At 38.0% G+C, this 22,516-nt stretch overlaps 2 protein-coding genes across 6 annotated transcripts in view; one reads left to right on the top strand and one right to left on the bottom strand.

The window, feature by feature from the left end:
* Window positions 1-501: 501 nt before the first annotated feature.
* olfml2ba (olfactomedin-like 2Ba) lies at window positions 502-10,011 on the top strand. Of its 4 annotated transcripts, XM_079831752.1 has the most exons (9): window positions 502-983; window positions 2,126-2,389; window positions 2,508-2,615; window positions 2,687-2,851; window positions 5,802-5,985; window positions 6,813-7,430; window positions 7,509-7,826; window positions 8,408-8,584; window positions 8,665-10,011. In XM_079831752.1, exons 1-9 carry the CDS (start codon window positions 825-827, stop codon window positions 9,282-9,284), a joined length of 2,613 nt encoding a protein of 870 aa, XP_079687878.1. In that variant the 5' UTR covers window positions 502-824; the 3' UTR covers window positions 9,285-10,011. The 4 variants fall into 4 exon arrangements, with proteins under 4 accessions (XP_079687878.1, XP_079687879.1, XP_079687876.1 ...); XM_079831753.1 differs by having other exon boundaries at window positions 511-983; window positions 2,197-2,389; window positions 6,813-7,826; XM_079831750.1 differs by having other exon boundaries at window positions 514-983; window positions 6,813-7,826.
* The window catches only part of atf6 (activating transcription factor 6), a 46,223-nt gene continuing 33,543 nt past the window's right edge, over window positions 9,837-22,516 (bottom strand). The window contains exons 15-17 of one of the 2 annotated variants that reach the window (XR_013817669.1): window positions 19,089-19,173; window positions 10,741-12,390; window positions 10,325-10,535 (exon numbers count right to left, since the gene is read on the bottom strand). Coding sequence is in view for 1 of the 2 variants with exons in the window: in XM_079831757.1 (XP_079687883.1) it covers window positions 12,188-12,390; window positions 19,089-19,173 (288 nt within the window). In the remaining variant the exon portion in view is untranslated. Of the gene's footprint in view, window positions 12,391-19,088; window positions 19,174-22,516 lie in introns of both variants that reach the window. The other variant, XM_079831757.1, reaches the window with a different exon arrangement.

Raw genomic sequence — 22,516 nt, 5'->3', positions numbered from 1 at the left:
GCAGAAAAGAACGAATTTGTACTGCGTGTTTGTATGCATAATCTTGTGTGTGACTTAACGCACGGCAGGTGGCGCTGTAACACTTCAATTGTGATGTTTGTGAGCAAAACTTTTAGGAACAGAAAAAAGTGAACCTTCTTTTGAACGCAACATAAAACCAATGGTAAATTGTTTGACTCACACTTCTTGCATGAAATAGGTCTATTTACTAAAACAAAATAAATAATATTCGGGGGTTATTGGGTCATTATTAGATCTAACTGCAATATTGAATGTAGTTGCGTGCATGACGTCATTGCATATTCTGCTGTCACTGTAAATGTTTATTATATTCCTCATAAATAATTTACGTAACATAAAGTTCACATAAAGTTTAAATGAAGTTTACTCCCTAACGAGTACTATTGGGGTGAAAAGGGTGAAATAGAGAGAGACAAAACTTTTTTTCTTGTTTTTTTCCCCAAAAATAAAAACATGTTTGGATTATAGTAAAAACTATATAGGTATGATGACTAGAAACAGAAGTCGCGCGCAACGTTCAGCGTGCTCTGTGCGTCTCTCCATCCTGCCCCCTTATTTCAGCTCAAATGTCACGTCACTGCTGCTTCTTCTCAAACCAGTTTCATGCTGAGGACCAGCACCTGCCCTCATCTGGAATTTACCTCTTCTGGACTTTTGCAAAACCTTATCCCGCTTCCGTTATTTCACCTGGAAAGCAGTCCAAATGGAGATGTGTTTGACGGTTTATCGTTTTTGAAGAGGAAAAACCCAATTTGAACGCACAAAGTGCCATATGTTTGAAGGAATTATATCAACCACCTTGCATGATGACCGAGATGGGAATTTGGTGCGTTTTATGGCTCATGGCATTCGCTCTCGCTTCAGCCGCCCCGAAATTACACCAGCGACTTCTGGAGAAGACAAAGGAACAAAATGACACAATGCAAGTTGAAAGAGATAATCATGAAAATATATTAAGTCAGGTAAGATACTTTTCACAAGCGTTCAATATGATATTCCACTGCAATAGCCTATAATCTGCAATTAGTAACACGCCATAACTTTCATTAATAAATTACATATCTCTGCATAATGCGGTTTTTGATGTAAATTCAAGTAGGATTTATATATAAAAAAATAAAAAAATATATATTATAAATAGTTATACGCCCTATGTATCAAAATAGGTGCATAGAAGTTAGGCTATGGCATCTCTAAATAATTAAATGCAGGGTGAACTGGAGAAATCTGAACAGTATGCAGTTTTTGGCTCGTCTCAACAGCATTTTCAAAGTTTCTTCAACATTTCTAGGGGTGTAATGATACTCTCATATCATGATTCGATACATATCACGATACAATATTATTGCGATACTCTAAGACATACGGTAAAAGGTTAGCAAAAAATGTACTGTTATTAAAATGCTAAATTTGGTATTACATTGGGGGTGGAGATGAATAGGCTTGGATTTGGTGCTGGTACACAAAGCACAGGACAATGGTGAAACCAGATTAAAAAAAATAATGATTCTGAAGCTAAACAAAATCAGAATAATTTTAGACTAATATGCTTGGACTTTGTCATTGACTAGATGTTTAAAATAATGTATGCAACTTTTTACTGGTAACATAAGACTTTTGGCATTATCAGGACCCACACATATTCCCCCTTTGCATTCAGCATTTGGCTATATAGCAGTTTAATGTAGTACACTAAAAAAATTCTCACACAGTAATTTTCAGTTTGGTAAAACTAGATTGTCACTATCCACGATACTGTTGCATATTTGTATTGCGATATGTTGTGACAGGATATTGTTACACCCCTAGTGCATACTAAAGTCATCAGGCGTTGGGTTCTCCAGGGAAATTGGTCCCTGGGAGGAAAAATAAGCTGCTTACTTTAAAGTGTTTAAAACAAATAAATAAATAATTGCATAAGTCGCACATTGTTTTGAATGTTAAGAGGTTTGTCAATGTTATTAATGAAAGTTAGGCTACTATAAATGTTCTAGTTAAATTAATAAGCTAGACAACGTTGGTAATTGAAAAAAAATCCATATACAAACAACGACAGACAGATGTTACATTGCTGGAAAATGCATCCGTCCTCTTTTCTCTGTAGCTGCTGGGTGATTATGACAAAGTGAAAGCGCTTTCGGAAGGCTCTGACTGTGGCTGTAAATGTGTTGTCAGACCTCTGAGCGCGAGCGCGTGCCAGCGGATCCGGGATGGTCACGCGACGCCTCAGGATTTCTATACGGTGGAGACCATCACATCAGGACCCCACTGCAAATGTGAATGCATTGCACCTCCGTCGGCTCTAAACCCCTGTGAGGGTGACTTCCGTTTGAAGAAGCTGCAACAGGCTGGGAAAGATAATGTCAAGGTGACCATATGAAATCGGATCTTATATACCAGAATATGGCAGGATAACAATGCATAACATTTCCTACTCTTAAATAAAACCAGCTCTTACCATGATGGAATTTACTTCATCGTTACAGCTGTCAACTATACTGGAATTGCTGGAGGGTTCCTTCTATGGCATGGACCTATTGAAATTGCACTCAGTCACCACAAAGCTTCTTGATCGCATGGACACAATAGAAAAAGTAAGTGTTGTTTCCTTTGTTTTACTATCTTACACTTATTAAACATAATTGATGTGTTTTATTATTGACAGATGGTCTTAAACAACCAGACCGAGGAGAAGTCGAACACAAGGAGCACCTCTCCAAGTCCACAGCTGCCCACATCCTCACCTACAAATCTGCCCTCACAACTGCAGGAGAAGAGGACGAGTTTGAGGGAGCAGAATGACGAAGCAGCTGCTTTTCAACACATAGAGGTGGGAGGTGCTATTTAAAACAAATGTTGCATTACATATTATCATGTCCAATACGTAACAAAGGAACAATCCAAACATTATGCTAAGCCACGAAGTGAAATGGCCCACCTCCTGCGTACGTTTATTTATTTACTTAGGCTCTGTCTCGGAGTCAAAAGTGACCTCATGTTGTGATTTGAAACGCTTACTAATTTATCCTGCTGTCAGCTCTTACATAAGTTGGAATGAAAAGAGCCAAATGACTTGGAATATCAAACATCCAAAACAGATGATCTATATATTAATCTATTAAAGGGATAGTTCACCCCAAAATGAAAATTCTGTCATCATGTTGTTTCAAACCCATCAGACTTTGGGTAATCTTCAAAACACAAATGAAGATATTTATTTATTGAACCTTTTTATTTACTTTCAATGGAGGGACAGAAACATCTTAGGTTTCATTAAGAAATATTTAAATTTGTGTTTCAAAGATTAATTAAGTTATGGATTTGGAATGAAATGAGAGTGAGTTCTGTCAATTTTGTGGTGAAGTATCCCTTTAAGAATCATGTCTTAAAGGTAGGGTAGGCAATTTCGGAGAGACTAGCAATAGCTAGCTTTGAAAGCATAAGATCCCACCCTCCCTTCTGAGCATTTCCAAATTCATTGATAGTGTTGACATAGACATGCATAAATCCGTGCCTGAGCACGTGAACAGCTCCGGGTAGAACGTCACAGTTTACCATCTCGTAATTACGGTTATGACATGGCGCGAACACAGCATAAGCTTGTTGTTTTAGTTCAGGAGAAACTGTAAAAGGCGGCTGCTGTTTGTTTTTGGCGCTGAGTGACTGTCTGTCTACAATTCTGCATAGCCTTGCGAAATGTGCTGATGATGTGTGAAGTCTTTGCGATCGGGGTGCGCGGAGGTATGGAAATACATTTGTTGACAGACAGGTAGGACATTTTATCATGCAATTCAGACTGAATGCAATGATTGGACGAAAATTTTTTTGGTCCTGAGACTTCCAGAGAAGATACAGTTGTGGTCAAAATTATTGGCATCCCTGGTAAATATGAACAAATATGGCTGTAAAAATAAATCTGCATTGTTTATCCTTTTGATCTTTAATTAAAAAAAATCACAAAATTTTAACCTTTCATTGAAGTAAAATAATTGAAAGTGAGGGGTAAATCACATTATGAAAAGAATGCTTTTCTCCAAAACACAACCTCCAAAACCTCTTTTTGCCAAGATAGCAGCTTAATGCCTGATGAGTTTTGAGAACACTTGATAAGAGATCATTCCTTCATACAGAATCTCTCCAGATCCTTCAGATTCCCAGATCCATGTTGGTGCTTCTTCTCTTCAGTTCACCCCACTCATCTTCTATAGGGTTCAGGTCGGGGAACTGGGATGGTCATGGCAGAAGCTTCATTTTGTGCTCAGTGACACATTTGTGTGTTGATTTTGATGCTTGTTTTGGATCATATTTCTGATGGAAGATCCAACCACGGTCCATTATAAGATTTCTAGCAGAGGCCGTCAGGTTTTGATTTTTTATCTGTTGGTATTTGCTAGAATCCATGAGACCATGTATCTGAACAAGATGTCCAGGACCTCCATCAAAAAAAATAGGCCCACAACATTAAAGATCCAGCAGTATTTTTAACCGTGGTACTTTTTATCCCTGTTTGCACCAAACCAATCTGGTGGGTTTGCTGCCAAAAAAGCTACTTTTATAGTTTCATCTGACCACAGAACCAGGTCCCTTTTCCAGTCATGTGTCTGACAACTGAATATGCTTGAGTTTGTTTCTGGATGAGCAAGAAGGATATTTCTTGAATCCCTCCCAAACAACATGTGGTTATGTAGGGGGTTTGATTTTTTTTTTTTAAGGCTTTCTGACCCCAAGACTCAAATAATCTTTGCAATTCTCCATCTGTGATCCTTGGAGAGTCTTCGGCCACTCAAACTTTCTTCCTTGCCGTGCATTAAGACAATATAGACACACATGCCAATAATTCTGACCACAACTGTATTATAATTTTTTTTATATTTAAGCCACATTTCCACCGCAGGAACTTTCCCCAGGAACTAGCAACTTTGGGGTACTGTGTTTCGACCGCAGGGACCAGGGTCTCAATCGTAGACTGTAAAAAAAAGATGGACGGCGCGCCTTCACTCTCTTCCATTGAAGTAAGTGAAGCCGTCAGCGTACCTAAATATGTCACACCCCCGTTTTTATAGCATCAAATAACTAACTAAAACCACACTTTTTTAAAGAATGAACAATTGAACTTACATCAGCGTGATAAAAACTGACAGAAACCATCTTTGGAAAAAATGTATTTGAAGTGTAATTTGATTGTCTATGTCCCATTACATTTCACAGAGAGGGCGTGGTTTATGACCTATACTGCATCCAGCCTGGACTGGTGTGGCATGCTAAATGAAGTTCCGTAAACCCCCCCCCCCCCCCAGCACTGAACAGGCTGATTGATTGAGTTCACACAGCATTTTGATTGGTTGAATCCATGCAGCATTTTATTTTAACCTCCATTTGTGGTCTGTTGTGGTGCATGCAGTAAGAGTTGTCTGCTATTCGCATAAACAATCGAGTTTAAAAAATATGACAGATGGGCGGACAACAAGGTTTAGGCTTTATTACGCTTATATGTGGAGGACGAAATCCAGCAGGAACTGAAAAGTTGTGCACAGTCCTATGTCACCGGACCAATTTGCCTAATCTTCAAGGTACTTTAGACTGCGATTGTAACGCAGATAGACAGGGGGAGTTCCTGGGACAAATTGTTCCGGGTAATTTCGGTGGAAATGCGGCTTTAGACTATTATTGATTGCTATCAGGATGAGAAGAGCATTTCAGCATTCCAGTATAACAAAGTGTTTATAAAAAATTACCTTTAATAGCTGCAGTCTCACAATGTCCTCTGATGTACTTAACAGAGTAAATATGAGGAAAAGTTTGTGGGAGATCTTATGAAGAGCAGCGGATCAGACGTAAACAAGGCTGTTGCAGCTTTGCAAGAACAAGAGCGCCAAGGAAGGGAGAAGCAACCAAAAATTATTGTTAGGGGGATCACATACTATAAATCTGACCCGGTGGACGAGACAGACACAGAGGAGAGCTGTAAGTATAAATTTCAAATATACATTCAAAGTAGGGCTGCATGATATTGGACTATAAGAATTAATCATATATGACGTGCTTCAGTTTGAATCCAGTAGTATATACACTGATCAGACAAAACATTATGACAGGTGAAGTGAATAAAACTGATTATCCCTTCATCACGGCACCTGTTAGTGGGTGGGATATATTAGGCAGAAAGGGAACATTTTGTCCTCAAATTTGATGTGTTAGAACAGGGGGTTTTCAAATCTGTCCTGGAGGACCCCCAGCCCTGCACATTTTGTATGGGGGGGGGGGGGGGGGGGGTGTTCTAACCCTTCTGGACAGGTTAGAAAACCACTGTGTTAGAAGCAGGAAAAAAATAGACAAGCAGAAGTATTTGAGTGAGTTTGACAAGGGCCACATTTTAATACTGGGTCAGAGCATCTCCAAAACTGCAGCTCTTGTGGGGTATTCCCGGTCTGCAGTGATCAGTATCTATCAAAAGTGTCCCCACCTTGCAACTTACAGGACTTAAAGGATCTGCTGCTAACATCTTGGTGCCAGATACCACAGCACACCTTCAGGGGTCTAGTGGAGTCCATTCCTCGACGGGTCAGGGTAGTTTTGGCAGCAGAAGTGGGACCAACACAATATTAGGGAGGTGGTCATAATGTTATGACTGATCGGTATATTTGTGTGGTGTGTCAATTACACTAAACCATATTGCGATATCGATTTTATTTTAATATATTGTGTAGCCCTAATCGAAAGTTCTCAGAAAGAGACGTTTGACATTTTTTTTGTCTAGGGTCCTATATAAAATATTTTGTTCTTCATTGCAGTAGATGACAGTCAGAGTGGTGACAGCCCAATTGATCTCTTTGCCGACGAGCAGCTCCTTCATCACAAGGCACGCCACTTTAGGCCGGTCATCAAGGCATGGTCTGTCCGACCAAAACCCAAGAGTGAAGTTTCAAAAGGGGGAGATGCACAAAACGGCCTTCAAACTCCATTCACTGGACTGTTGGACTCTGCCCTGCCGATTAAGACGCCTCCTGAACCAATATCCGTTCAGACTCAAACCAGTCGTTCCACCACAGACAACTCTACAGGAGATGAGAGAACCACACCGACACCTGCCGTGATGGATAATTTGAAGCTCACCATCCCCACGGAAGATACCAAACCTCAAACAATCGTCAAAAAAATAGAGGCAAGCAACATAGAACCCACAACTCCATCTGTAAGACAAGCTCAAAACATGTTGGTAAGGTCATCCAATCTGGGTCCCATAAAAACAAACGAGTCAGTCACAGCAGCTGCTGCTAAAGTGGTGGCTGGAGAGCCAAACCTGACAGACCAGACCAACGGGACTGCTGAAAAGGAAACATCTGTATCTTCTGTAACTGAAAGAGGGATTGTTACCAAAGAAATTCTGAAAGAAGATGCCTCTCATACTGGTAAACCTTTTTTTTATTCTGACAGCACACTTAGAAGATTAACACCATCACCAACTCCTCGTTCCAACACTTTAACAGTCTCAGAAAGCTCACTGGAATCAGCTGCTCACACAAGCACAGCTGCCAGGATAGTGACGACGCCACATGTCACTGAAAGCAAGACAGTTACCTACTTACCTAAAATGAGTCCTAAACAGACAATAACTTCAGTGGCGTCTTTGATGACAACTACAAAAACTATCCCAACAACAACCACAAGCAAACCTGGCAAACGCAAGTATAGCATAAGCTGGGATGAAGAGGAAGAGGTAGTGGGAGGAGAGCAAATGGATGGAGAGAAAGCTGTAAAAACTGTGGTGGAACAGAACTTTGAAGAGGAACCTCAAAAGAAGCCAGGTATAGCTATATGATGTCTTGTTTTTTTTATTTTAATAAAACATTTGCTTTATTTTTTACCTTTTTAATTTGAATATATTTATAAAATAAATGTAAAAATATAGCTGCAAGCAGTGATGACGGGCCTAAGCCCCGGTGGCACGTCACCCCAGTGGATTCAGGGAAACTGTGCACGTAAATGTAAAAAGACGCCATGTGTCGCCATGGCAACACAGTTTGAGATATCCAATATCCGTTCTCAATTTAATATCTTTAATTTATTGTCATCATGTTGAAAAAGTTTGGTGCGAATCATATAAACTCGCTAGGAGTAGGCTAGTAGCCTAGTTTCAAATTCAGAGCCTGATTTTTCAAAAAATTAACACACTTCCTGTTTCACTTTTCTCGCCATAACTTCATTGCCTTGCCACAGCCAAAGCGTTATGTAAAATATGTATATATTATATACATTTTACTTAAATCTGAGTTTAATTAATGTCAGAATTAAATTCAGAGTAGTGTCTCTGCACTGAAATGTGTATAATTTAGCATAAAAAAGATTCAAACCAACGTAATTGTAAATTGTCTGGTTTTGTTCACAGGAATGTGTAAGGACACCTTGGCCACAATTTCCGAGCCCGTCACACACAACACATATGGTCGTAATGAGGGCGCTTGGATGAAGGATCCGCTGGCTAAAGATGACAAGATCTATGTCACAAATTATTACTATGGCAACAACCTACTGGAATTCCGCAACATGGATGTCTTCAAACAAGGTATCTCTATTTAATTCAAATGAACAAATCAGAACAAATAAGCAATTTGACTTAATTTTGTTTTCTTACTTTCATTCAAGGCCGCTTTACTAATTCCTACAAGCTACCTTATAACTGGATTGGCACCGGCCACGTGGTCTACAACGGCGCTTTCTATTACAACCGCGCATTCTCTCGAGACATTATTAAGTACGACCTGCGGTTGCGTTACGTGGCTGCTTGGACCATGTTGCACGATGCTGTGTTTGATAATGACGACGTGTCTGCGTGGAGATGGAGAGGAAACTCGGACATGGATCTGGCCGTCGATGAGAGCGGACTTTGGGTGATCTACCCAGCTCTGGACGACGAAGGCTTCTTGCAGGAAGTGATCGTCTTGAGCCGCCTGAACCCTAGTGATCTGAGCACGAAGCGTGAAACCACCTGGAGGACCGGGCTCCGGCGCAACCGCTACGGTAACTGCTTCATCGTGTGCGGCGTTCTTTACGCGACGGAGAGCTACAATCAGTACGACACCAATTTGTCCTACGCCTTCGACACCCACACCAACACTCAGGTGGTTCCTCACCTGCCTTTTAGCAACAACTACACTTACATCACTCAGATCGATTACAACCCCAAGGAGAGGGTGCTGTACGCCTGGGATAACGGACATCAGGTCACTTATAATGTTCAGTTTGCTTATGTAGACCCACTGTAGGCCCTGAAGGCAGAGCAAATACGTTCTTTGCACAGAATAGAAGAAACCGTAAATGTGTTTGTGGATTGTGGATCAGTTCACTCAGCTTTTATTAACTCCATGTAGTTTAATGTACTTATTAATATACTATGTTTTCAGTGTAAAAATGGACCCATATCTTTACATTTATGGTCAAAAAAAAAAAAAAGCAAGTTGAATTTCTTAATAACATGCAAATAATGCAGCGTTATGCAGTTTGCATTGACGGTCATTTCTTTTAGATATTGCCATTTGCTTTTGCACTATGAAGTCGGACCTCTTTATGTTTATAGCTGTACCTCCTGTAAGGCTGGCAGAATTATGAAGAAGTTTTGAGGTGTTGTATTCTTAAATCCAGTAGAATACATTGTATATACTGTAATATAAAAGCTAAAACCATGGATTGATGAATGTAAAAAATGCAATTTGTATTTTCATAAATATAGGCCTATCTCAAAGTTTTTTTTTTTATCACGTGCATATAAAAAAAATAAAAGTCTGCAACTATAATTTCAGTAAAAGCAAGACAGTTTTCGGGGCACATTTTCATTGTTGTTTTATTTCATCAGTACGTTTGATCAAATTACAGTACTGTGTAATCATTTTATGCATATTTTATAATGCCATTTCATTTGAAACTCTTCTAGCACTTAAGAAGTTCAAATCTCTGTCAGACTCAGAAAATGGCTGCAATAAAATGAGTTGAATTAAGATTTGTGGCATTGGTCTTCCTTTCATATTAAACATGTCAAGCTAGTGCATTCTCATTGGACACTTAGATAAGAGCAAAATGCTACACTGTAAAACCCTTGATCCACAGAGCTAAATCTAGACAAACAAAACACATCTACCATAGTTGAACCCAAAAACATTGTTTACCCCAGCCTTTGAAATGACCTATAATCAGCATGTTACAACGCTTCAGACCCCACATTTATACAAACCCTCAATTTCACAGAGCAAATTCAGACCTAAGACTGCGCCCTGACGACTAAAGATGCACACAATTCACACACAACCTTGAGTCCAGTGTTTATTACTTTGCATTGTTACAAAATTGCTTTCATTTCATTGACTGTGTGAACAAACATATAAAGTCTTTCCAAAAATTGCTAAAAATTAAATATATTAAACACAAAAACATTGCTCAATGGGAAAGGGGATTTGATTAAACGAAAGAGTTTTAACTCATGTTTCAAACCAATTACACTCAGAAGAAGAAAAAAAATTTAACTTTAGGGGTACAAGAGTTGTCACTGGGACAGTACTCTTAAAAGGATATCTTTGTACCTTTTTCACCCTTAAAAGGTGCATATTAGTACCTTGGAGTGGCAACATGTACCTTTTATGTACTATTATGAACCTTGTAGGAGTAAAAAAAAAAAAAGGTACAAAGATGTCCTTTTAAGGGTACTGCCCCAGTGACAAGCTGTTGTACCCCTAAAGGTAAAATTTTTGCACAAAAAATTCTGAGAGTGTATGAACACAACAAAGACACTTCTAATGCAATCCTACGGTTGAAATGTGATATTTTCACGCACTAAATACTCTAATAAATCATTCACATTTTAAGAACAAAAGCACCACCTGAGTTTTTATAATCTGTGAAAATCAAATGATGAAGAATCCTACAACCCTCTGGGTCCTAATGGTGATTGGTCGGTGCAGGGAAGTTTGTCTTTGAAGGGGAATGGTTCTTTAAAAGTGACAAAAGGTAGGACAGTACAAGCTAATGACCTCACTGCTTTCAAAATGATAACTAACTACGGCATCCTAAACAAGACAGGAACAGAGCAAACATCTAAATAGGCCAGAATACCAGGTACAGAGTGTACGAGGACAGAGGAGGTAAAATAGTTGCATTAATAATTTGTTTGTATTATTTTAACAACTGAATTTATGTCAAGTACACCTCATTCAAAGTGCAAATCAAGATAAACATGAGGGCTTAAAATATATATATATATATAAAAACTGTCAGATGTTGCCTAATCCCCAAACTATTCCAATTAGAATTAGTCTAAAATGATTACCCTTCAAAGACTAAACATAAGATCATCTTTTACACTTCTGGTTTTGTGGATATATTTACATCGCTGTCTGGAATCAGAAGAATGGAAAATGCAAGCAAATTATACAAAATGCCTCCATTCACAGACTAAAAAGCTTCTATTCAATAGTTATGTCATAACAAACCAATAAACTAAACAAAAAGCACAAAAACTCATGACCAAGATAGGTTATTTGAGGATAGAAGTATTGAAGAAGCTAGCTGAATATGACCATTAAAGGTGCAACAAACAAACTTGGTACAAATCTTAAAAAAATATTTCAATACATTTTATAAACAAACAAACAAAAAAAGCACAGTGCAAACAAAAATCAAAGACAATTCCCTGACAGCTACCACATAGCAGAGAAGAGTTCAATAATTGAGCCCAATCGCACTTTGGTTTGGGAGATTTGGTAGATGAATGCTTCTGCTGGCAGAGCATGGGTTCAATTTCTTGGACACACACAAAATGAAAAGACAAGTTGAAAGCGCTTCAAGTCAAATACATACATGTAAATGTAGATGCCTTTGATGATAGATGTGTAACAACAGTCTCTGGAAACAATCGCCTGGAATAAAGACAGTAATCTGACTTTCATTAGCATTGAATGGCCCAGTTGATGCATTTTGAAGAGGTGACTTGAAGATGAATTGTGGATCAATTATCTTTGGGATCTTGGTAGTAGATTACCAAGATCTTGGCTTGCCACTTGAATAGGAAGTCACAAAAAAGAAAAGTACAGGCTCATTATGTAACCAAAGAGATGATGGTGGGAAACCTGGCTAATTCACAACAAAAAGGTAAATTTTTGTGGTTAGTGGATTGCTGGGACTAAGAAGAACCCACGAGGACTCCAACTGGAGCCGCGGGCTGATTGTTGCTGGGGGCGGCGTGATAGAAAGAGCCTGTGTCCGTCTGATTGACACGCAATATGGGCGGAATACTAGACGACTTGATGTGGAGGATCTTGGTGTCCATGACCTCACAGTCGATCTGCATCATCACCTCAAACTCTTTGTCTTTTATGACGCTCTCTGCAGTGAGACAGAAAAGTAATTGTATTAGCAAAGAAAAACAATACAAATAGGTGATGCAACAGCGCTTGAGTTCTGTGTGAAAGTGAATGCAGATGATGTGCTGGGTGGCCCGAGGAGGTTAAAAGGCATTTTAGGGGCTCCTTTAACACAGAGGGTTCATAGAGGTCAGTCGCATGCTGCCCTTTATTTTCACATAGCAGTAAACACAAGAGCTGACGACTCCCACATTTAAATTTTTTTTTAAATTCTTTTATTTAGTGAGATAGCATTACATTTATCAAAAGTGACAGAAAAGATTTATAATGTTACAAAAGATTTCTATTCTTCTGTTCTTTTGAACTTTCTATTCATCAAACATATCACCGTTTCCACAGAAAAATTAATCAGCACAACTGTTTTCAACATTGATAATAATAAGAAATGGTTTTTGAGCACTAAATCAGCATATTAGAATGATTTCTGAAGGATCATGCGACTGAAGACTGGAATAATGACTGCTGAAAATACAGCTTTGCCATCACAGGAATAAATTATATTTAAGAATTTGTGCTGTCAAATCGATGAACCGTAATCAAAATAAAATGAGTTTGTGTTTACATAATATATGTGTGTGTACTGTGTATAATTATTATGTATATATAAATACACACACATGCACGTATATTGTTTAAGAAAAATATATAATGTATTATATATAAATATAACACATACATTATATATATATATATATATATATATATATATATATATATATATATATACATACATACATACATACATACACACACACACACATACACAGTCTGTACATGCAAATATTTCTTAAATATATACATGTATTTGTGGATGTGATTAATCGCAATTAATCGATTTGACAGAACTATTTAAAATATATTCAAATAGAAAATATAAGTTATTTTAAATTGTAATATTTCACAATATTTTGATTGTTTTGATTGACAGTGAACACAAGTCTCCAACAATAGTAATATCTAGCAAAATATTAAATATTTAAAATATGAAATAAGTTTAAATATTTTAGAGTCGAGCAAAACTATAAACTATTATATTTTATATATTATTATTATATTTTTACTAATTTCTATGACTTTTCCAGCCCTGGAGATCACAATTTTAAAATTCCTTGATATTTCCAGGTTTTCCATCAAGTCAAAATATATTACATAGTTTTATTACATAGCACATATAAAAACAACATAATTTAACTCCAAATATGCGGCATTATTCAGAAAGCCACAAAAAAATGCTGTATCATACATAGGCGACAATAGGCAATTACACATTTACTTAAAAATTTAATTAAAATCTACTGGTACTTAAGTACAGATTTAACACTCATATTATATTCATACAATTGAAACTGTTCTAAAATATGTATTAAGCAATAATGATCAAGCTTTGGTTTAACTAGGTCTAAGGTCAGGTTGCGACTTCTTTCCCCATGTTTTGAGACTCATAAAAGTGCTCGTCAAACACAAGCAGTGATTATTTTGTAAGGAAGCATTAAAAGCATGATGCTTTACACTCACTACAGATGTTTTAAGGCCTATCTTCTATAAGGATAGCTCTCTATACCAAAAAAGATGAGAGAAAGCTTCACATGTATGCACAGCATATGGGCGGCAGGAAAGTAACTTTTACAGCAGACTCCAGCACTGATAAAAACTTTATAGGCTGGAGAGCATCACGGTAGGTCAATCTAAAGCACTTTTCCAGCCATTGCTGGTGAATACATTTACGCATCCTACACTTAGTCGTTCCTGACAACCTCAAGCGTTTTAGCCGCACACCCACAATGATGATCTCAGAAGCGTTGATTTACAGTAAACTTAACTGTCTCTCTGATGGTTTCCTGAAACCAAAATATTCTCATCCATCTCCGATACTACCACAATGTAATGGAATAAAGTCTAAAAATCGCACAGAATGTGTATTTTCACAGGTGCTTTTAAAAAAAAACCTCAGCAGTGCTGCAGAAATCATCACAGATGATGGGTTACAGCAATCATCTCAATCGTCTCACTGTATTTCACTGCAAACACTAAAATGACACTGAACTGCTGAACTGTACACATCATCACATATTTAAAAAAAAAGAACTTTTCCATCCTATATAGACGTTTTCACTTTCCAATATGTCAGAAATGTCCTTTTCCATTCTTACAGAAGGCTTTTCGTTAGGTGGATTCCCTTTATGTCTGGTTCTAGGCCTGACTTTCCAAACACTATTTAAAATACTGATTAAGGCAACATGTGGACTCAAGGGTAAATTCCTGATGAGAATGTGGTTGTGAACCTTTGAGGTTCCAGCCAAACTCACTTTCCCCCTATAACAGCAGTGATTTGCCCCAAAATGGTTGATATTTACAGCCTAAAAGGGATAGTTTGGCCAAAGACAAAATTTGAACTCGAATTTGAATTTGTTATGAATCATTCCTACTGATTTGTGACCAGTTGATTAATAAAAAGGAACCATCTCAAAAGAACGAATCATTCACTGATTTCGTTCTCAAATCCAACTCACTAACTAAATGATCCAGTCACAGTGATTTGTGAGTTAACAGTTCACTGGAGGGAAGGATTGTGAGTAAATGTATTTTCAGATGTTTCTGCACAAAGAGCTATAGTATGGCTTCAAAAGACTTGGAATATAATGCATAAGTTGCCTGTCGTCACTATGAAATGTCTATAAACTGGACAAAAATTCTCTTTTTGTGTCCATTTGAAACAAAAAGTGAGTAAATGACAATGTTCACTTTTGGGTGAACTATTCTTTCCTGAATTGGGCTTTTTGACTATAAAGCAATGCCTTTCACTGATATGACTTCGAAAACATGCAGTGCACAAACAAACAAAGAAAGGGGAATATTATGATGGTCATCTTCAACATTCACAAACGATTATAATGCTGACTCATTTCCCCCACAGGGAAGACAGTGAAAGAGAACGGATAATATATGTACTGACTCTGCCAGGCACTGTAACAACGGTCTTCAAACCAAACATGAAATTGAAATTGATGGAGAAAAAAAAGGTTTGTTTTGTTATTCATGTTGTTTTAGAGACAAAAATCGATCGCCTTGAAAACAGATTTTTTCCCTCCATCTTGAGCATGCAGAACGGAACAGAATCAGCTGGGGGCAATTTCAAAAACTAAACTTCTGTTCCGAGTTGTCCAAAAGTTGTTCTCGTAATAAGATCATGTGAAAGCCAACTTTGAACATGCATTTCTAAAATCAAAACAGGATGGAGCCAGAAAAAACTGATTCAGAGTACACAATGCTCAACTGTCTTCTCAAGAGGGAATACTTAGATTTGGATTACATAAACAATTCAAGTCTACGATCTTTAAGATATGGCAGGTTTCTTGTTTTTTCGTTTCTGCACAACTAATCGCAGACTATGTGCGTCAGTTACAACATCATGCTCTTCCCAGACATCACATTCTCACACAAACTCACGCACATAGCAACATTGTTTATTCTTCTTGTCAACTTGGATCAAATGCCCTCATTTTTGGAGGGTTCGTTTTTTGAAAACTCAGCTTCCCAGTGCACTTCTTTGTCACAATCTTATCGGCTGTTGCTCTCTAGCTCGTTGGGACAGTGCGCACACCTGACGACTAGTCGGAAAGATTTCAAACTAATTTTAAAAACAGGTTTGCAATCTGTCCTGGTGTCAGTGACTAGTTAAAGTGCGTCTCACGATTGCATACACTAGAAGAGAGACACAAACAAGAAACTATGAGATAACTACTAAAAAGTTAAGGGCATTTGTCCTGATATGTGTACACATTGTTTGCCATGGACTCTGACATGAGTTATTAATAATAGGAATGACTTTACTTCTACCGTTCTTCTCTTGTCCTTTACAAAAGCTTGTACACTCTGGAACATTAATAGTGACCCATTCACCCCTTCCTGAGATCAGTATTGGAATAACTTAATCTAAAACTGCAATCACAGCCAAGGAATGAAAGGAGAGAAATTCAGTAATAAAGGAATGCCTGGGAAAGGACCTAGGAAAATTGACATCTTCACCCTTTATTCAAATATTATTTAAAACATTGTTAAACATTTAGTAAGTATATTGTGTAGTTGTGCTTTGAGTCAATTGTTTTATTTGTGATAACGCAATGATACATTCCAAATTGTGCGGACATGATTTTTGGCAAGGCTGTCATACAAAGAAAATGATGAACACATGGAAAAACAAGAGAGAACCAACAAAATATTAATAACTGATTTTGATGTAGTCAAACTATGCTTTTTCCTATGAGCTTTATGTTTTATGTTCTATGCATTTTTTGCATAATAAAATAAAACCTACGTTTGTAAATATACATGTGTGTGTATATATGCAATATAAAATATTAATACAATAAAAAAAAGTTATTAATGCTACATGCTATAAAATATATAGTGTTTAACAAATGTATTAGACCACCACCCAGTTTAAGGTTTGTGCCACAGCTGCCCTAAACTAACAGTATTGGTGATTACCGAAATCATTTTTTATGTTTCTGTAATGGTTAATCCACCAGTATGTGTAAACTCTTTAGTCACAGTTGGCCAAATCAAAGATTTGAATCCTATTGAACAAATTTTGGATTTAGTGGATTCAAAGATAGGTTGCACAAAAGTTTAAACAAAAGCAAGTCTTTGGAAACAACTAGAAACTATTTGGAAGTCAATAACAACAAAGACTGTGGAACAGTACTGTACATAAAAACAATGACAGCAAGAATGCAAGTTGTTATCAAGGCCAAAGGACGCCATATAAAATATATGTTTTTTTAGTTATTTCAGTTTATTTTTTGCCCAATAAATGACAATACAATATATAAATAATTTTATGTATAATGTAATTTTGTTTAAATAATACAATATTATTTTAAATATAGTATAAATATTAAAATGCTATAATATAAATAAAATTAAAAGCAATACATTTCACATATTTTTAACATACACTCACCTAAAGGATTATTAGGAACACCATACTAATACTGTGTTTGACCCACTTTCGCCTTCAGAACTGCCTTAATTCTACGTGGCATTGATTCAACAAGGTGCTGAAAGCATTCTTTAGAAATGTTGGCCCATATTGATAGGATAGCATCTTGCAGTTGATGGAGATTTGTGGGATGCACATCCAGGGCACGAAGCTCCCGTTCCACCACATCCCAAAGATGCTCTATTGGGTTGAGATTTGGTGACTGTGGGGGCCATTTTAGTACAGTGAACTCATTGTCATGTTCAAGAAACCAATTTGAAATGATTCAAGCTTTGTGACATGGTGCATTGTCCTGCTGGAAGTAGCCATCAGAGGATATGGTATGCTCAATGCTCAGGTAGGGCGTGGCATTTAAACGATGCCCAATTGGCACTAAGGGGCCTAAAGTGTGCCAAGAAAACATCCCCCACACCATTACACCACCACCACCACCAGCACAGTGGTAACAAGGCATGATGGATCCATGTTCTCATTCTGTTTACGCCAAATTCTGACTCTACCATCTGAATGTCTCAACAGAAATCGAGACTCATCAGACCAGGCAACATTTTTCCAGTCTTCAACTGTCCAATTTTGGTGAGCTTGTGCAAATTGTAGCCTCTTTTTCCTATTTGTAGTGGAGATGAGTGGGACCCGGTGGGATCTTCTGCTGTTGTAGCCCATCCGCCTCAAGTGGCTTCACAAATGCTTTGCTGCATACCTCGGTTGTAACGAGTGGTTATTTCAGTCAAAGTTGCTCTTCTATCAGCTTGAATCAGTCGGCCCATTCTCCTCTGACCTCTAGCATCAACAAGGCATTTTCGCCCACAGGACTGCCGCATACTGGATGTTTTTCCCTTTTCACACCATTCTTTGTAAACCCTAGAAATGGTTGTGCGTGAAAGTCCCAGTAACTGAGCAGACTGTGAAATACTCAGACCGGCCCGTCTGGCACCAACAACCATGCCATGCTCAAAATTGCTTAAAATCACCTTTCTTTCCCATTCTGACATTCAGTTTGGTGTTCAGGAGATTGTCTTGACCAGGACCACACCCCTAAATGCATTGAAGCAACTGCCATGTGATTGGTTGATTAGATAATTGCATTAATGAGAAATTGAACAGGTGTTCCTAATAATCCTTTAGGTGAGTGTATATACTTAACATACACATACTACATAAATCAATCTCAGAAGTCAAATCCCCTGCTTGGCTCATTAAATGTTATTAACTCTGGGAGCACTTGTGTACTGGTCCCCTTTGAGGGCTCTGAGTGGAACCTTCTCACCCTGCAGTTTTGTTTTCAGAGGCTACAGGCCTGCTGTGAGCGGAGACACCATACTGGTTTTAAGGACAGGAATCTGACTGTGCTCTCATCAGTACACAGGCATAAACAGCAATGGTCTAAGAGCAGGACACATCAGGGCTTTGGTGGTTTTGAGTGGAGGATGTGAAACAATAGCTATGTTGCCAGTCAAAAGACAGTTTTTTTTTTGCGATCAAAAACACTGAGAATGGAATAATGCACTTCTTGCAAGTTTTTTAAACTTTTAAATTGATACAACATTTTAAAAAAGCAGTGCTCATTGCACTAAAAAGCAGTGAGACAAGGATCAAAAAGATTCATGTGTACACATACCATTCATTAGATAATAAGATCATTAACTCTTTTCTCTTACCATTGTAATTCATAGCTGGCAGGACCACAGACATCTTGGGGCGGCTGCCTTTGTTGTGATTGTTGGCAGGAAGAAGGAGGTGATCCTGTAAGCAAAAGAAGAACAGCCATAAAAACAAAGGCATAAGAAGAGTTTATAACTTTTTTGAGGACATAAATTTCACTGGTCACTATTGAAGATGTTTGAAGCATCAATCCGGTTGCTGAAAAAGCCTGACTGTGTTGAACAGTAAGAGTGAAACAACCTGAGGATGGAGGCCTTGATACCCAGATCATACAATATCACTTGTACTGTATATAGCAGTATACATTACCATTCAAAAGTTTTTTGAGAGTAAATGTTTTGTTATGCTCATCAATGCAGTACAATAGTAATTACTACAGTTTACTATTCTTCAATATAACAATTTAAAAAAGCAGATTTTTTTTTGCAGCCATTACTTCAATCTTCAGTGTCACTTTTTTTGAAACTTTTTTTATTATATTTTTTTATTACTATTTTTTATCATTTTTTAGAGTGTATAGTGTATATACAAATAACATTTGCTGAAACCAGTTTCAAGTTAAAACTTGAAGCGCTAGAAAGTGTCACAAAACAATTCTATAATCAGGACATAAATTTGTGTACATTAGTCCAACTCAACTGTACCATTCTGAGACATGTTCCTGTCAAGACTCACACCTGTTGAAGACAGAAACCATATGGAAAGGAAAGGAAAGCCCTGGAGCTGGAGATTGTAATAACATGTCCGTGTGATTGATAGGAAACGGGTCATGGATTTGTGACGTCTTTAGTAAATGTGTTTGCGTTTAATACCATCTGTTGTCACTATAGTAAAGATGTGCAGAAAATTGAATTCACAATGAGACACAAATAGTTCACCCAAAAATACAAATCCTGTCATTAATTATTCATCTTCATGTCATTCCAAATCTGTATTACTTTTATTCTTCAATGGATTCAAATTTTCTAGCTGAGTCTCAATACACTGTAATTGCCTTTTTTAATTAAATAATTCAAGAGGGTAAGTAAATGAAGACAACATTTTCACTTTTGGGTGAACTATACATTTAAATGTTCAGTTCTGTTCCTGATTAAAAAGAGACAAAACACCAAATAATATTTCTCAATGATTATTAAATTTGTGCAACACCTTTTTCTGGCTTTTCCTCCCTATTCCCAGCCCACTGTGGTTCCCTAGACTAGATTTACAGTGCATCTGGAAAGTATTCACAGCGCTTCACTTTTTCCACATTTTGTTATGTTACAGGGTTCCCTCAATTCTACAAACAATAACCCGTAATGACAATGTGAAAAACGTTAGTTTGAAATCTTAGCAAATGTATTAAATAAAAAAACGATAAAATTGCATGTACATAAGTATTCACAGCCTTTGCTCAATGTTTTGTTGAAACACCTTTGGCACCAATTACAGCCTCTTTTTGAGTATGATGCTACAAGCTTGGCACACCTATTTTTGGGCAGTTTCTCCCATTCTTCTTTGCAGGACCTCTCAAGCTCCATCAGGTTGGAAGGGGAGCGTCAGTGCACAGCCATTTTCAGATCTCTCCAGAGATGTTCAATCGGGTTCAAGTCTGGGCCACTCTAGGGCATTCACAGAGTTGTCTGTAGCCACTTCTTTGATATCTTGGCTGTTTGCTTAGGGTCGTTGTCCTTTTGGAAGATGAATCTTCGCCCCAGTCTGAGGTCCAGAGCGCTCTGGAGCAGGTTTTCATCAAGAATGTCTCTCGTCTGCGCATTGATGCATTCTTTCCCTTGATCCTGACCAGTCTCCCAGTTCCTGCTGCTGAAAAACATGCCCACAGCAGCCATGCTGCCACCCCCATGCTTCACTGTAGGGATGGTATTGGCTAGGTAATGAGCGGTGCCTGGTTTCCTCCAGACATTATGGTAGAATTTGCCATTCATGCCAAATAGATCAATCGTTGTTTCATCAGACCAGAGAATTTTGTTTCTCATGGTCTGAGAAACTCCAGGCAGTCTGTCATGTGCCGTCTGACCACTCTACCATACAGGCCTGATTGGTGGAGTGCTGCAGAGATGGTTGTTCTTCAGGAAGGTTCTCCTCTCTCCACAGAGAAACGCTGGTGCTCTGTTAGAGTGACCATCGGGTTCTTGGTCACCTCCCTGTCTAAGGGCCTTCTCCCCCAATCGCTCAGTTTGGGCGGGCAGCCAACTCTAGGAAGAGTGCTGGTGGTTCCAAACTTATTCCATTTACGGATGATTGAGGCCACTGTGCTCATTGGGACCTTCAATGCTGCAGATTTTTTTGTACCCTTCTTCAGATCTGTGCCTCGATACAATCCTGTCCCGGAGGTCTACAGATGTGGACTTCATGGCTTGGTTTGTGCTCTGACATGCACTGTTAACTGTGGGACCCTATACAGACAGGTGTGTGCCTTTCCAAATCATGTCCAATCAACTGAATTTACCACAGGTGGACTCCAATCAAGTTGTAGAAACATCTCAAGGATGATCAGTGGAAACAGGATGCACCTCAGCTCAATTTTGAGTGTCATGGCAAAGGCTGTGAATATTTAAGTACATGTGATTTATTTTTTATTTTTAATACATTTTCAAAGATTTCAAACAAACTTCTTTCACATTGTCATTATGAGTATTTTGTGCCGAATTGAGGAACAAAAATACAAATTTAATCCATTTTGGAATAAGGCTGTAACATAACAAAATGTGGAAAAAGTGAAGTGCTGTGAATGCTTTCCAGATGCACTGTATAACAAAATTAGGTATTTTAGGAAGAGAAGTGGCAAAGTTCTCTCTTTGTGTACTCCAGCAGGGGACCTAGAACATCTCTGAAACCTGTGGGTGCGATCCTCCAATTCAATAGCCTCCATGACTGGTGCCAATGAGAGGAAACATGGAAAAGTAGAGAGAAATAAAGAGTGAAAGGGCAAAAGCCTGTGGAGAATTGTAAGAGGTATACCCATCTCAAATTAAATAGACATGAACTTCTCGTCAATTCTAAAATGTGACTGGCTCAGAGAGGGCTGCAAGCCGAGGATATTATGATTGGCTTCCATAAGGATGACAATAGAAACATCTCTAGTGCAGTTTGAACGTTTGTAGTGCAACGCTGGGAGATCAGAGAGCTTGATTCAATGGAACAATGAAATAAGCACTATTAAGTTGCAAACACAGTCCAGAGAAGACTGCTGGGCTCACTGCACAAAAACAAAAATAAAGCAACTTCTCAGAGACACATGCCCAGAAACCTAGGAAACAAAATAAACACACAAACAAAAACTAATGAAGTTTAGGAAAAAACAAAAAAAATTCTAATTTCTAACTGAAACAATTAACAACCAATTTCATCCTTTATTTAAACTGATTGTCTTCACTCTAATGGTGCGTTCACACCATACACGAATGAAGCGTTTCGTGCGAGT

The sequence above is a fragment of the Gobio gobio genome, assembly GCF_949357685.1.
Source record: "Gobio gobio genome assembly, chromosome: 12".
In the NCBI taxonomy this organism is placed as follows: domain Eukaryota; kingdom Metazoa; phylum Chordata; class Actinopteri; order Cypriniformes; family Gobionidae; genus Gobio; species Gobio gobio.
The sequence above is the reverse complement of the archived record's forward strand: the minus strand, read 5'-3'. Positions and strand labels throughout refer to the sequence as shown.

Excerpts from the sequence above, each read along its gene's own strand:
- olfml2ba (XM_079831750.1), top strand. The coding sequence starts at position 825 with ATGATGACCGAGATGGGAATTTGGTGCGTTTTATGGCTCATGGCATTC. Across the intron at positions 2,616-2,686 it reads GCATGGACACAATAGAAAAA|ATGGTCTTAAACAACCAGAC; the intron begins GTAAGTGTTGTT and ends TATTATTGACAG. Across the intron at positions 8,585-8,664 it reads CATGGATGTCTTCAAACAAG|GCCGCTTTACTAATTCCTAC; the intron begins GTATCTCTATTT and ends CTTTCATTCAAG.